The sequence below is a fragment of the Lepidothrix coronata genome, unplaced genomic scaffold, assembly GCF_001604755.1.
Source record: "Lepidothrix coronata isolate B3197 unplaced genomic scaffold, Lepidothrix_coronata-1.0 Scaffold284, whole genome shotgun sequence".
Lineage (NCBI taxonomy): Eukaryota > Metazoa > Chordata > Aves > Passeriformes > Pipridae > Lepidothrix > Lepidothrix coronata.
In genome coordinates, this window is record NW_016690464.1 from 189,635 (window position 1) to 205,646 (window position 16,012).

Here is a 16,012-nt window from a genome sequence, read left to right on the forward strand (position 1 = left end):
CAGCAGGTTTGCTGATGATACAAAATTAGGAGGAGTGGCTGACACACCAACAGGCTGTGCTGACATTCAACCAGACCTGGACAGGCTGGAGGGACAGGCAGAGAGGAACCTAAGGAAGCTCAACCAAGGTCCTGCACCTGGGGAAGAATAACTCCCTGCACCAGTCCAGGCTGGGACTGACCTGCTGGAGAAGGACCTGGGAGTCCTGGTGGACAAGTTCACCATCAGCCAGCAGTGTGCCCTGGGGGCCAAGAAAACCACTGGTATCCTGGGCTGTATGGAGAAGAATGTGCCCAGCAGGTTGATGGAGGTGATCCTGCCCCTCTCCTCCACCCTGCTGTGGGCTCATCTGGAGTCATGTGTCCAGTTCTGTGCTGCCTAGTGCAGGAAAGACAAGGAATTACTGGAACAGGTCCAGGGGAGGAGGGCTGTGAAGATGATGAAGGGACTGGAGCACCTCTCTGATGAGGAAAGGCTGAGGGAGCTGGGCCTCAGCTCTGGAGAAGACACAACAGAGAGGGGAACCTATTAATCCATACAAATAAATACCTGTCAAGAGGATGGGAACCAATTCTTTCCAGCAGTGCCCTGAGACAGGACAAGGGGCAATGGGCACAAACCGAAATACAGGAGTTCCATCTGAATATGGGGAAAAATTTCTCTACCATGAAGGCGACTGAGCCCTGGAACAGGCTCAGAGAGGCTGTGGAGTCTCCTTCTCTGGAGACACTCAAAACCCACTGGACGTGATCCTGTGCATCCTGCTCTAGGTGAGCCTGCTTGAGCAGGTGGATTTGACTGGAGGATCTCCAGAGCTCCCTTCCAACGCCAACCATTCTGTGATAACCTCAGGCACAGGTCATTGTGATGTTTTGATAACATGTTTGTAATTCTGCAGGCTCGGGGCTCAGTTTCAGAAGCATTTTGAGAGGACACAAACGCTCCCTGTGATCAAAGGAGAGGAAACAGCGTGGTTGTTGTAGCTCCAATTACATCATCCCACATACTCTTGGCAGGGGAGTTCAGGGCCCAGTTTTGGGGGAGGAGATGAAGCACATCCAGGCGAAGGGAACAGAACTGCAGGTCCCTCCTGCACCTCCTGGAGCTGCACCCCCAGGCCAGCCTGGAGAGCCGTGGAGTTTCCTGCCTGAACCCGGATCCACTGAGCCTCAGTGGGATTCCACCAACAATTCAGCAGCAGATCTGCCTATCCATGTAATGTAAGTAATGCTTTCAGGAGCATTATCCATGCATGGTTTTCCCGTACATGGAATTTGGCAGGAAGCCACCCGACCGAATGCTTCACGTCGCAAGAAAAACCTGCAGACTTTTTTTTTCTTTCCTAACTAACTATACTTATTAAAAAAGCAACCCCCCTAGTAACCAAGTAGGAAGGTTACTCATCATCACCTCAGGCTCACCCATGCAGGATGAGATAGTTTAATATGCAGATTTTTAAGGAAATATCTTCCTTCTCACCCTCCCACCCCGTGTTTTATCATTTCACCAGCGGCAGCTCCTCTAGTGAAAACTGGGTATTTCATGCAATGAAATAGTAACACAGAAACAGAGTTTCCAAGTCCAAGCCCCATCTATCATAAATAACGACATCATTATCCCTTCCAGACACTGATCAAATCCCAGTTTACGAGCAGTTTGCTTTTTACTGCTATTATACAAAATGAAAAGCTGTTCCAGCACCCCGCAGCTCTGACAACGAGGAGCCTTCCTCTTTTTCCATCCAAAATCTTTCCAGGACCAGTTTGTACATGTTTGTTCCTGCACTGAGTGTTGTCCTTAACTTGAATTGTTTTTCCTCTCCCTGGTATTTAGTCCCCTGATGTATTTATAGAAAGATCATATCCTCTTTCCAACTTCATTTTGCTCGGAATAGTAATGTTAGAAATAGACTGATGAATTTACTGTGCTGGGTACGGACAGACACATACACACACACGGAGGTTAGGGCACCCATTTTAAAAGAAATGCAGAAAATACAGATGAGTCAATCTTTAGTTAACAGTGCATTATTTCAAACATGTCAGCAACACATGTCAACTACAATAGAAAAGACAGATCAAGTTCAAAACTGATTTTTAGGGGTTTTCAGATCTAACGACTATCCATCTATAGAAATACCAGAAAGTCTACCTGGAATTCCATAAAACTCTAGTCTGGGAACAGTACCAAAAGCCCACAATGAATATAATTTCTAAAAAAAGAGAGCTGGGAAGACTCAAAAGTACATTGGGATAAAAGAGCCTTAGACAGAGACTAGTTCAGGTGGTAAATAATCTGCAGAAAAAGAAAAAAAATAATCAAATTGCTATTAAAAAAAAAAAAAGAAACCTAGAAGGAAAAAAAGACTGAACATACTGTTGCCTGTTCAGAGACAATTTCTTTCGGAGACAACTTCTTTCACAAAAATATTTTCTAGCTTTGCTGCTCTGGTACATCAATCCTGAGCACTCTAACTTTTGACTTATAGTGATATTCCTTCAGATACAGCTTCACTGAGGGAGGAATGGGAAGTGCATCGATCCCATCGTAAGTGGTACAGTTGCAAATGACCGTTCTGCATATATGCTGAAGGGAGAAAGGGAAAGTCCTGTTCAGGGGGGTGGACAAAAGCGGTTCAAAGAACATACAGGAACTTGGATCTTTGTAGTGTTCTAGGAGTCCCGTGATGTCAGGAGAGTGGAAGACACAAGGGTCGTGGGCATCAAAGCTGAAGTTGTGGTTCCACTGCTCAATCCGCGCGTGGAGGGAGCGACTGTAGCGCCTGAAGCTCACGGAAAACAAATAGTCTTCCTGGGCAGAATCTCGTAGCAAAAATGTCCCCTCTGGCTTTCCTTCCAGCAGCGCCTCAGCTGCATATTTATCCATGACTCCCCAGTAGCAGGGATTGTTATTGATCTGGAGGAGGTCTGGGACGAGGCAGTGGACATAATCAATCTGCGTGTGGTATTTCGGGGGCGTTTCCATCCGCAGCAGCTCGTCATCCGTCTCCCACTTGGGCTTGTTTCTTTTTCTAGAACTTGTGCACAGAGTTATAACTTCGTCATCAGAGTCCATGTCGCTCTCATCCCTACTGCTCCTTGTCACCTTACCTGTGGCCTCACCCCGGGAGGAGCCGCTGTCGGTGAAGTCGCAGGACGGGGAGGGAGAGTCCATCCCCCCGTTGGCAACCTCGTCGTCTCCCCGCTGATCCTCCCTTTCCTCGTGCTGGGATAGATCAGCAATTATCCAGTCTTCCGCTTTCGGACTTATAGGGGCCGTGTGCCTTTTGATCAAGTGCCACCGGAACGCCAGCTCCGAGCGCGGGGGGAAAGGACACTTATCCAGCATCAGCTCACTGATATGGATTTTCCTTTTGGATGGCAGTCCCGAGGCGTGCCGGCTGCTGCAGTTCTTTATGGGAAAGCACTGGCCCACAGCATCTTGGAGCTTCTGCTTGAGAGAGCGGCCCAAAAACCTGTGGCCGCAGGACCGGTCGAGATCCAGCTCGATGGACGAGCAGCTGTATTTCCTCTCTTGGCTCCTTAAATTAGTCCCTGCTCTTCCCCCAGCACTTGCCGTTTCGGCATCAGGACAGTGCTCGCTCTTTTTGGACCAGGAAAGCTTCTTCCCACTCCAGACATACCCGTCCTTCCTGTCGGCGCTCCTGCTCCGGCTGCTTTTGGGCCTCACATCTGCGTTTTTAGCACTGCTGTCCTTGTTTTCTGCCATTGTGACAGCTTTGCTTCACAAGTTGCCAGGAAGCGCAGTGTGCTTCTTGTAGGGTTTCTCTACATACGGAGGCTTCCTCGAGGCACTTTCTGGAAATATCTGAGGGAAAAAGAAAGCACAGCTCAGTTATGCACAGGCAATCCAACATCACTGCTGGATACAGGACAACAGCCACGATCAGTTGCTGGCCATGTAAAAATCATATCGTGGAGGTGAATTCACAAGCACACCCCAAACATACCAGCCTGATCCCAGAAAAAGCTCAATTAACCCTTCCATGGGAAAAATCATCCTCCGGAACAAACCGTCTTACGTGGTTTTGGGGAATCCATTCTGACTGCGCATTTCAGGTGTTGGCAATCCCCTTGTGCCAGGGTCAGTTCCTAAAGGAAACCCTTCCCGTGGCAGGTGATACTGCTTTGGCTGTTTATGGAGCAAATTCTGCATCTCTTCCAAAAAACCTTTCAAGAAGGAACAAACCAGAACAGAAACAACTAGGTCAGAGTACAAAGAGCTACTGTACCTAGATGATATGCCTGTTTGCTACTAATCCACAGGGTGGGATGCCAGAGATCTGTTTCTTAACTGACACTTTTGGGTCACTTTCTGGATGAAAAAAAAAAATAAAAAAAAATTAAATTTTATCAGTCACAGATTCCGTCTGTTTTTGAAAGCTGTTTTCCTCTGCCTTTTCAAACGGAGCTAGGAAATACTGAGTCCCCAAGGGATTGAAATATCTGGGGCTTTACATACTGAAAAGGATTAAAACAATCCAGTCCCTTACTAAAAGCAATTTTAAAAGGCCGTGAAAGATGGAACTGCTTATTACTCATTAGAGAAGGAAGTTTACATTATTAAAATCAGTGTTTCTCTGAGACCTACGCTCGCTGATTTCATTTTCTTTTGTTTCCAGAGGTGTATTGAATTCTCAAACAGATGAGAGGTTTCCTTTTGAATGCTGCACCTTGAAAAATAGATTAAAAAAAAAATCCTCTTTTGATTACTCAGTCGAAAACAGAGCAGGGTTTTTTCAAGGTACATAGACAGCAATATGGTACGGATGCTATACCCCCCCAGGCGTGGCAGGATGTAGAAATATTTCCCATCATCTATCATGATATTCTACAATTCTGTGATGCTTTTGCACCAAAACCAAGCACAGGTCCTCTGTTCCACTGGGGTTTTTCGGCTGTGGGTTTTCTGTTGTGTCGTTTTGGGTTTGGTTTTTGTTTTGTTTCGTTTTGTTTTTTTTTAAACAACTAATTGACACGGTAAATACTAAGCAGGAAAAGAAAAGGGCATCCACTTCCTCTCTCCATTCAATCCATTCTCATCATCAGGATTAGCCAGCATGACACAACCTCTCTGCGGTCCCCCGGGGCTGCGCAGGCTGAGTTCGAGCCTCTGCTTTCAGTAAGAGAACAAGACAGCCGTGCCAAAAGGCTCCCAGGCAATCTGCGGGCCAAATGCAGCCCAGATGGAACTTTCACCCAGGAATTTTTGACGTGGCATTCCTTATTTAAAACCCACGAACCTGAGAGCTGAGCGGGGGAAAGGAAAAGGGAGGCGAAGGGAGGAGATGCAGAAATGGAGAGCGAGGGTAAGAGAGGTTAAATACTGCAGATGTGTTGGGAAAAAATGGGATTAGAGCAATGTAGGTGAACAGTTCCTCGCTGGTACCAAGTGGAATCATAGAACAGGGTCCATATTCCAGTAATCATAAATCAAAGATTAAACTAAAGATTTATTTTTCTTCTCTCAGGATTTTGCAAATCGCTTTTCACCGAAAGCATTGCAAGACACAATGAAGACAGAAGGAAGGCAGTATTTATAAGTGAGACTCAAAACATCTTTATTTAGACCAGGGTTCATTCATTGCTTTTGCAACATTGATATTTTTCATCCAGAAACAACTAGAGTGGAGCACTGAATTTTCTCCACAATTAAAAAAAAGAAGAGAAAAAGCAATCTCATTGACCCTGGTGATAATCTGAAGAAAAAAAGTTATTCTAGATTTATCCTGTAGTAAAAATACATTAACTCTCTACATATGGGATTTTTAATTGGGCAGAGAGAGACATCACTGAGGTTGCAAAGTCAAGTACTTAAAAATTAGGATATGACAGTTTGTAATTGCTTTTGAAACCTTCAATTATCTCATTCTGCTCATCTAGCCCATATAAGGGATAAGAACACGCAGAATATGGGCTTTTAATTAAAAACTGCAAAACAAACAAAACCCAGAAGTTGGAAAGGCCCATTATTTCCTAACTTGAGCCTTCCAGCTGAAAGAAGCTCAGTGTTTCACGGAATTTTTTGGGTTGCTGTTGTGGTTAACTGTGAAGCCACCTTCCCCTTTGTACCTTTTCTCTATCACAAACCATTAGTGGCACCTGAACCCTGAAAGTGAAGCTGGAGGAGCAGCACGTGATGCTGTAAAGCCACGCACCATTAGCCAGAGCTGCTTCCCTGGGGTTTGGAGGCTGCTGGAACCCAGGCGCCAGCTCTGCCACGTCAGAGCAGGAATTGCTAATCAGGCAGAACACCAGAGCTGTGAAAAGAGCAGGGAATAAATGAAGAAAAAAAGGGATGTCACCCTACCAAAGCCAGGCTTGAACTGTGTGAAGGAACAGTGGTCAGCTTGACTGAGGAGATAAAACCTCTTTTCCCAAGTGTATTACAAACATCCGTGTGCTCGCAGGAGAGCTGCCTTCCAAAACATCAGCCACAGGGTATTTAGGTGCCCAAATCCCACTGTTTGGCATTACAGGAAGGGATCACACCCTCACACCCTTCCAAATCCATGATTCACAGCCCCACCAACAAAATGGGGACCAAAAATAACTAAGAGTGTCGGAAAGAGAAAGGCATAAAGGGCAGGGATGCATTCAGAGCTCTATTACCACTCCGGGCTATCCATCTAAACCAGCTCTTCCTTTCACTGCAGCATCCGAGGGAAATGCCATGTACGTCCATTAAGGGCTGGAGAGGAGGGCGAGGATAAAAGAGGGGGAAGACGGAGTGTACTTTTCCCTACAGGGCAAGGTTAAATGGAGGGGCCCAGCGCTGTGCAGCTCACACACACACAACAGTGCTGAGCTCCTTTTGGGGGATATTATTAGTGTCCTGCCTCCAAAAGCCTTCTCCTGCACGGGGACACCTCAGGCATCTCCGAAGCCGATGGATTTGACAAAACCCTTACCGATGGATTTGACAAAACCCTTACGCTGGAAACTCTTCCCCCTGAGGAAACGGCCAAGATAAAGCAACATGCAGGGATGAGCAGAGTTCACTTTGGGCCACAGGACCCGGCTTGTGGTCTAAGGTTACCCAACACTGTCACAGCCACAGTCCCTGGGGACAAGCAGAGAGCCGGGTGGGTTTTGTTGGTGGGTTTGTGATGTGCCCAGCTCCCTCCTTCAGAGGTTCCCCTCTCCTGTCTGCAGACAAGATGCTTTTCCTTTCAAGAGCTGATGCCTCAACACTAAGACCTGAAGCCCAGACTAAAAGCAATATCCAGTCTCTATTTGGAGGAATAACAATATTACCTCCTCGCCAGGGGTAGGCTGCAATCCACAACTGTGATAAGGCAGAGACAGCCTCACCATATGTCTAATTAAATCAGTGGCAAATACTCAATGACTCCAATAGGAGAATCAAAACCATAAGCGTAGACAGACCCTTTTTTTAAAATTGTTATTCATTCAATAAATACTTAAACACTGCTTTAACTAGATACTTATGTCCTGAGCTGCTGGATCCTTGCCTGTGGCCCAAAGCCTCCAAGTCCTCTTCATCAAGCTGCTTCCCTCTGGGTATAATGAAGGAGCAGGGAATGTGGGCTCAGGGAAGCCATGGCATGGCTGAAAACCCCCAAGGATGGAGGTCCCACCACCTCTCCAGTGCTCCCACACTGCACAACCCTTCTAGTGAAGGAAGTACTGGGAAAGTTTTCTGTCCAAGCACACAAAGCCTCTCTGTATTATGCCTCTAATCAAACAAAAGAAGACTCACAAAGAACAATAAATCAATTTTGGAATTGTTACAGAAATTGGTGTTCTAGAGCTGATAAAATCCTGAGAGAGGAGAGCAAGCTGTAATAAGCTGGAGGACTTTTTCTTTCAACTTACATAAAAGTTATTTTAAAACAAAATCACATTGGTCACAAGCTGGTTTTGCTAATTTTGCCTGATTAGATTTTGGCCAGGAGACCACATTTTAAAACCTGACCTTCCCAACCTGTTGAGGATAACAACAAATCAAAGTTTTCTTCAGTTTTGACTTTATTTTATGACACCGTCCAAAAATACTCGACTCCAGAAGCCTTTCCAGCAAATTAAAGCAATAATCACACACACACACACACACACACACACACACACACACACACACACACACAAAGGACTTTCTAAAGGTGCCAGTGGTAACCTACAGTACTTCTTCCTTGGAAACACCCTTGATTTATCCCTAGAAGCGCAGGGGGAAGGGGGTTATGCCCAGCTAACCCCAACACTGGGGCTGTTTTATTCACAGCCAGGAGGTGGAACTGACCTGGAAGCAGCAGGTGCCAAAGGTGAGGGCTGCTCCTCTCTCCTGCTTTAATGAGGGCTCTGCTCGCGTGTGGAAGGAGAGATGCTCGCAGCGCTTTGCCAACCGCAGCAGCCTCTCGAGCACTAAATCAGCCAAAGCTTTATGGTCCATGACCAACACTCCGTGCTCCACCCAGAAACCGAGCAGGAGAGCAGCGATTCCCGGCTCCCGCCCCGCCGCTCGCTCGCAGCCACTCGCACCTATTAATCAAGTCGGCAGCAGGCTGAGCTCCCAGCCGGATTTAAAGCACAACTTTGCATTTCATGCCGTGTCACTTGGGACGTGACAAAGCCACGGGGCCTGCAGTCCCTTGGCCAAGCGATCATGGGACCCTGCCACCCTCCCGAAAAGCCTCCCCCTGGTTTTTCCCGTGCCGCTCAGAGAGTTATCCCAGCAGGCAGCACCTCCAGACAAGGAATTTAGTTGTTTCTTAGAACTGAATGTAAAATGCTTTAGGCGCAGTTTGTATCAGAGCCTCTGACAAAATAAAATAATTAAGAAAAATAAACACATTCGACGCGCATTTGTCTCCATCCCAGGCAGCGGCTTGCAGCAAGAATAGCTTGGTCTTCCCACTCATCTGATAAGTGGTTCAGCTCGGAATCATTTCTCTAGAACAGATTACCCTCGCCAGAAATCACGATTTGCTGAAATATGTAGGTTACACCCATGGAAAACGTGTCTCTACACAGCTTCCACGAGGTTTAATAATGAAATCTGGCCATATGTATATATGTATATTATTTTTTCTTACAGAAGCGTGCCTGCTTTGTAATCCTGTCACTTACTCATTCATGAAAGTACCAACAATGTGAGTGTTAGAGAGAACCACATTTCCAATATAAATAAATCACTCTGCTCACCCCAACCACCAATAACTCCCGCTGCAGAGCAAAACTGAAGATAAAAGGGTTTTGCCTGGAAGCAATTTTTTCTTCGAATCAGGAATAAACCGGGCCAGATCATTAGGGCTACAGAAAGGGAAAACAGATAACTGCTGTTTTCCTCTTTATTTCAGGTATGTTGAGCTCTAGCGTTTTGGTTGTTTTTGTGTTGTGGTTTGTTTTTTTTTTAATCCTTCGAGAAATCCACCACGATGTTTTCTCCCTATTTTTTCAGCCTAAAAAAAAAAAAAACATCTTGGCGATTTTCGCAGCGCAATCGCTACCTGCCTGACTGCAGCCGCCGCCAACTCCACCTCGCGCACGCATCGGGATGGCCGCAATTCCAGAGTAATTCCATGATGACCATAACGATCCCCAAAGGGGTTTGACCCCGCAGCCGGGTGAGCGCAGCCCCCGCTGCCACCGGGGTGCCGCCTAAGGGCGGGCGGGCGGGGGGGCGACGGGCACTGCCCCACATTTGGGCTTTTCCTGCCGTTCCAGAGCTTCTGGAGGGGCTGCCATTAAACACGCACGGGGATGTATACACAGGGAACGTATATATGCACTATAAATGTCGGGATATACATCGGTTTTTTTTTCAGACGAACACCAAACGCCCGCCGGGGACCGAGATCCGCCGGTGACACAGCGCAGAGCCGGGGCCGAGTCCCCCGCGGTGACAGGAGACCTCGGACTGAACCCCCGCGGTGACAGGAGCCCCCAGCCCACCGGGTGACCGACAGGGACACAGGCACCGGGCCGAGCCCCCGCGGTGACAGGGATCAGAGCCCGGCTCGAGTTCCTCCGGTGACAGCAGAGCCCGGACCGAGCCCCCCCGCTGACAGAGCGCAGAGCCCGGACCGAACCCCCTCGGTGACAGGCGACCCTGGACCGAACCCCCTCGGTGACAGGAGCCCCTGAGCCCCTCCGGTGACTGACAGGGGGCTCAGACCCGGGCCCGACCCCCCCCGGTGACAGGACACCCCGATCCCCCCCGTACCGTGCCCGACAGGGGCTCAGACCCCGATCCCCCCGGTGCCGGCGCTCACACCCCTCNGACACCCCGATCCCCCCCGTACCGTGCCCGACAGGGGCTCAGACCCCGATCCCCCCGGTGCCGGCGCTCACACCCCTCCGCCGCCCCCCAACCCCGCCGACCCCGCTCCCCGCGCCCACCTCGCCGTGCCGCGATGTTGTCCCCCGGGGGCGGCCGCTGTGTCCCGGGTGTGTCCCCAGCCGGGTGCCGGCGGTGCAGCCGCGGCCCCTCAGCCCTCAGCCGCCGCCGCCATCCCGCTGCCGGGGCCGCCCCGGCCCGGCCCGGCCCCGCCCCGGCGCTGACGGCGCGGGCCCGGCCCCGCGACGGGCGGGGCGGCGGCGGCGGGCGCGGGAAGGCTCGAACGGGCGGCGGGGCCGGCGGGGAGCGGTGAGGGGGGAGACGGGGAGGGCACGGTCGTGCTGGGACCCTGTTCGGGGTGGGGGGAGCCGGGCGGGACGAAGGGCCCTGCTGGGGTCTGGCGGGTGGCTTGGCCCGGCCCGGGCTGGCCGAGGGACAGGCCCCGGCACCACACGGGCCTCTGGGCCTCTGCAGCCTCGGTATTCCTGTCGCATTCCCTCGGTATTCCTATCGCATTCCCTCGCTATTCCTATTGCATTCCCTCGGTATTCCTATCCCCGCAATGTCCCTATTTCCTGGGTGCCCCTATGCTCTCGGTGTCCCCATCCCCTGTGTTGTCCCCATTCCCTCGGTGCCCTCATCCCTGCAATCGATGTTCTCATCCCCTCGGTGCCCCCAGTTCCCTCGGTGCTCCCATCCCCTCATTGCCCCCATCCCCACAATGTCCCCATTCTCTCGGTGCCCCCATCCCCTCATTGCCCCCATCCCCACAATGTCCCCATCCCCTCAGTGCCCCCATCCCCACAATGTCCCCATCCCCCCTGGCGCACCCATTCCCTCGGTGCCCCCATCCCTGCAACGTCCCCATTCCCCCAATGTCCCCATCCCCGCAATGTCCCCATTCTCTCAGTGCCCCCATCCCCATGTTGTCCCCATCCCCGCTGTGTGGGTGTCCCAGCAATTCTCACCTGGCCCCACCGGCTGAGGCTCTTCCCGAAGCGTTTCCTTCTAACTGATGTTATTTCTCCTCTTTTTTCCCCCCCCTCTCCACAGACACACAGGGGGGAGCGAAGATGCCCTCGGCTCGGAAGCCGATGCGGTACGGCCACAGCGAGGGACACACCGAGGTCTGCTTCGATGACACCGGGAGGTAACAGCCCCTTTCCTGGAGCCTGGGGGAGGGCTGGGCTAATGTTCCTGTCTAATGATTGCGCAGGAGCTGGGGGTTAGGAAAAATTTCGTCACTGAAAGGGTGCTCAGGCACTGGAAGGGGCTGCCCAGGGCAGTGGTGGAGTCCCCATCCCTGGAGGGATTTAAAAGCCGTGTGGATGTGCCACTTGGGGACATGGGTTAGTGGTGGGCTTGGCAGTGCTGGGGGAACAGTTGAACTCCGTGATCTTAGAGGGATTTTTCCAACCTTAGTGATTCCATGAGGTTCTGTACCAGCCACTGCTGCTGGGATGGATTTATGGCCTGGCATGGTCCAGGAAATCCTTTGTGTTTTGCCTGTGCTGAGAACTGCCTGTGTGGCATATTTTGGTGCTCTGAGTTTAGAAGTGATTCATTTATAACTTAAATGTAAGCATATATATACACACATATCTATCTCATATATATTTATAGTGTGTATCATATATATATAAATATTCTATATGCACATTCTGTGTGAGTGACTTCATTGAATCTAGCAGAAATCAGTGTAGTGTGGGAGTAAATATGTTTATGTATACACTAAGAAATTAAAAATATAGTTGAAGGAATCCAACATTGGGCTTGTTATCTTTTCTTTTTATTCATGTGCTAGATCTTGAATGTATAAACATAAACTAAGTATTTATTTTTACCTTTATACTGATGAAAAGACAAACCAAAAAACCAAGCCCTCTCGAAATTAACTCAAGGGATAAGTTTTATATATTGAGTACAGTTTAAATCCATATTATTTTATTCCTTTCTTTAGTTCATTAACTTAGATGACTACTGGTAAGGTTTAGTCTAGTAAAAACAATCCCTTGAAACCACAAAAAGCCTCATTTGCCACTAAAACCAAATGTTTAAGAAAGGATGCAGACATCTCTCCCAAATCCCACTGGACCACTGCTGCTGGTGTCTGCTGTGCAGACCTTACAGAACTAAGGAGCAGCATCAGAGCTTCACCACTGGCTCTGTAACATTTTGCTGTTTAATTAGAGTTTTTGGGGATTGCAAAGAGCATTTAAAAAAAAAAGAGAATGCAAGATTTGATTATAGATTCATGATGCCTTTAATTAAAAATCCCATGCAAACTTCTGATATTTTCTCTGTGATTTCAGATTATTTTTTTCTACCCCAAAATTGTGGAAGTTGACTCCAGCAAACTTTAATTCTGTATTAATTACTTTTTAAGGGCTCAGGAGGCCCAGCCCTACACTTTAAGCTTGCAGCTTCAGTTACATTAACACTTTTATTTTTTTCCCTCAGCTTTGTAGTCAGCTGTAAGGTAAGTTTTCCAAGTCTTGAGAAGAAATTAAATGCCCTTAGGTAGATCAGTGCTAACTAAATCCTTTGAAAAATCCACTCTGTATCCTGGAAAAAAATGGATTGACTTGTGATATCTAAGGATCAGTTCAGATGAGTGCCAGGCCTGGGTGGTTGTCAGACTCAAGGTGCTCTGTTTTATCAGGTGTTACTTTTCCCTCCCGTGTTTAATGGGTTACTTAGACATAATAAATGTAAATATTAACTGTATCATGTAATATTTATCTGTTTCAGTTAAAAAAAACACTAACACTTTAGTAACAGTTTCCATTTGGGGATTGGAAGTTGCAGTGGTTGTCCTTTCTGTTCCTCAGCGGTAACAACTCCTGTGTCTTTCCACAGCTGCATTGTAACTTGTGGCAGTGATGGAGATGTTAGGATTTGGGAAAACCTGGATGACGATGATCCCAAGTCCATTAATGTGGGAGAAAAGGCCTACTCATGTGCTCTAAAGGTATGTTTTTTTAAAAAAATTCCTCACAGCTGTGGATTTTCCAGCTGTGGATGCTGCTTGTGTGGGTAACATTAAACAAGAATAGTTCTGACAATTCTTTGTACCCCGTACACAATTGTAGAGGAATTATTTCTTATACTAAACTCTTGTAATTATTTTTTTTCTTCCTTTTCCTTCACATTGTTATACTAATTTCTGGCTTTGATCTCCTCTTGAGAAACAAACCCAGCAGATTAAGCTAATTATGCAGTGAACTTTTTAGGCTGTTTCAGTGTTTTCTCACAATGTGAGTTGCAGGAAGTTTCCCAGCATGAGATGTGATCATCAGGTATTAGGAAAAAAGCCAAGAGGTTGTTTTATGTGGGTCTGTGTTAAGGCTCAAGGAATTATAATCTGTATTAGTTCAAAAGTTGCTTTCACAAGGTGGGTGTTGGGTAATGTTTTGGTAACACTTTTTTTTTATAATTGGTTGATATTTCACTCTCAGAATTGTCATTTGGCCCAAAGTTGCCTCTGACCCACCATCCCCAAAGTGAGAAGAGAATTTATATAATAGAAAATAATTATTTTTACTATGCACGCTCATGTATTTAGCTTGAGAATTCTCACAGTACTTCCTTCGTGTCCAATTATGGTTATATTACATTAATAATAGCAGGTCTAAAATGTTGTCTTTGTGGAAATTTTAGAAGAAGAGAAGAATTCCAGAAGCCTACATCAGTTCTTCACATACTGGGTAGTTAACTTGGCAGTGATAAAGGGAATCTTTAAAACTGTTTTTCAACCACTTGTGATTTTGGGAAGGTGTATGAAAGAGGAAATAAATAAATATTAACATATATATATTTTATTTTAAGAATTATCATTTGAAACTTTATTCAGAACTACTGCCTTAATATAAACATCTTTCTAATATCTCTTTTAACATACCTCATGTATCTATTCCTCAATACTTGTATAATCTATTTTCATCACTGATTTTTAGGGTGATTTGCTGTTGATTTTCATCTCATTATTTATTCTTTCACAAACCAGGTGAGGTCACTTGATTGGGTTCTCTCAGCAAATCAGTGGCAGAGCCAGAAATTGCTAAAACTAGTAAAGAATAGATGAGGAAAAATCCTGGGTTTAATATTAGTGGGAAAATCTGAAAAAAAAAGTGCTTTTAGTTTTGAGGGATTTTTTATTTTTAAACAGTGAGAGACTTAAGCATCAGGAAATCTTATTTCAGAAGTTAGTCTTCATTAATTAAATGTCATGAGGGACTGATCTGAGATGTTGATGTAATCTAGGTAATAAATCTCAGCTCTTCTTTAACTGGGTTATTCACTACTGACTGCTGCTTTCTTTACCTTCAGCATTTTTGCTGTGACTTTTGGCAGCTTAAAAGAACCCCAAACAACCACAATGCAGCCTCCCCCCTCAACATACACACAAAAAAGGGAAATAAGGCATTCCTTTATATATATTTCAAAATTTTACTGCTCTGTACAGCTGAGGAATAGTACTGCCACTTGAAGAAGAGATATTATTTTCCAAGTATGGGATAATTATTTCTTTTGTGTTGCATTTCTTTGAATCTGGATTCATTTTTAGCAAAGACCTGCCTTCTGTTTTCTGCAGAGAGCTGAGCTGTAGTTCATGAACTTCTCATCTTTCCCTGGTGGCATTTAACCGAGAATTCCAGTGCAAGGGTGCCCTCTCCTGATGCTGCAGCATATGAATCTAAATAGGATTTGATAAAGTACTTTAAATTGATAAAGTACTAAAACTACTGTGCTTTTTAGGGAAGGAATCAAAGTTAGAGTATTTTCCCTACTCCTCTTACTGTCAGACCCTTTTGGAACTAATAAAGTTAATTTGCCCAAATATTTGGAGCATCAGAGTAACTTTTATTTTTTTCTTTTTGTTTTCTCCATGGGCATAAATATGCTTTTAATAAAATTCTGCGATGAATTTCGTTTTCAGAATGGAAGACTGATCACAGCAGTCTCGAACAACACTGTTCAGATCCACACATTTCCCGAGGGAGCCCCCGATGGAATCCTGACTCGTTTCACCATGCACGCCAACCACGTCACCTTCAGCAGTGGTGGCACCAAAATTGCTGCTGGATCCAGGTAATCTGTGCAAGGAAAAGCATTACTACTGCTGTCCAAAATCTGCCAGCTTCCTCGGATGCTGATTTTTAGCAAGGAGATCATAAAGCCCTCAGAGGTTTAGGGATTAAAACTATTGGAAAATGCCTTTTGTGAGCGGAGGGGAAGAAAGGAATTTAAAGGAGTTTAGGAAATGATGCTCCGAGAGATACTCGATCCACCAAATAGTTTTAAATAGAAATCTGGTGTGAAATAATTCTTTTTGCTTTGGTAGGCTTGAGTGTTTTCGGCTCTGAGGCTGAGGTGTAAGTGTTCACCCACATGGATCTCGTTGCAGCATCGAGGATTTTGTCACTGTGAGCTGAGGACGAGGGTAAATGTCCCGACTGCTCAGGGTCACGGTGCTGCAGCTGAATGTACACGTGTAAAAGTTAGATGGGCTCTGATTTGTGTGAGAGCTTTGAGTCATTCTGTGGCATAAATATCACCAATCTGCCGTTTGATAACAGATGACAGATGAAAGACTTGCCTGAGGGGAATTTAATGTGTGGTTTAGTTCTTTTCTTAGGGCAGCACATTGGCTTTTATATAATGTACTCTAGTCCTTTAACAGAGATGGCAAAAT

General features: G+C 46.6%; 2 protein-coding genes across 6 annotated transcripts in view; one reads left to right on the forward strand and one right to left on the reverse strand.

Annotated features, from left to right (window-relative positions):
- Positions 1 to 1,959: 1,959 nt before the first annotated feature.
- On the reverse strand, positions 1,960 to 10,491 carry SOCS4 (suppressor of cytokine signaling 4). 3 transcript variants are annotated; one of them, XM_017836814.1, is made up of 2 exons: positions 10,380 to 10,491; positions 1,960 to 3,828 (listed from the first exon to the last, which is right to left on the reverse strand). In XM_017836814.1, the coding sequence occupies exon 2, from the start codon at positions 3,727 to 3,729 to the stop codon at positions 2,434 to 2,436; it is 1,296 nt and encodes a 431-aa protein (XP_017692303.1). In that variant the 5' UTR covers positions 3,730 to 3,828; positions 10,380 to 10,491; the 3' UTR covers positions 1,960 to 2,433. The 3 variants fall into 3 exon arrangements, with proteins under 3 accessions (XP_017692303.1, XP_017692305.1, XP_017692304.1); XM_017836816.1 differs by lacking the exon at positions 10,380 to 10,491 and adding an exon at positions 8,281 to 8,352; XM_017836815.1 differs by lacking the exon at positions 10,380 to 10,491 and adding an exon at positions 4,043 to 4,248.
- The window catches only part of WDHD1 (WD repeat and HMG-box DNA binding protein 1), a 28,539-nt gene continuing 22,570 nt past the window's right edge, over positions 10,044 to 16,012 (forward strand). For 2 of the 3 annotated variants that reach the window (XM_017836811.1, XM_017836813.1), the window contains exons 1-4: positions 10,585 to 10,626; positions 11,371 to 11,467; positions 13,177 to 13,288; positions 15,257 to 15,408. In XM_017836811.1, the coding sequence (XP_017692300.1) occupies positions 11,391 to 11,467; positions 13,177 to 13,288; positions 15,257 to 15,408 (341 nt within the window). In that variant the 5' untranslated portion in view covers positions 10,585 to 10,626; positions 11,371 to 11,390. Of the gene's footprint in view, positions 10,134 to 10,584; positions 10,627 to 11,370; positions 11,468 to 13,176; positions 13,289 to 15,256; positions 15,409 to 16,012 lie in introns of those variants that run through there. The other variant, XM_017836812.1, reaches the window with a different exon arrangement.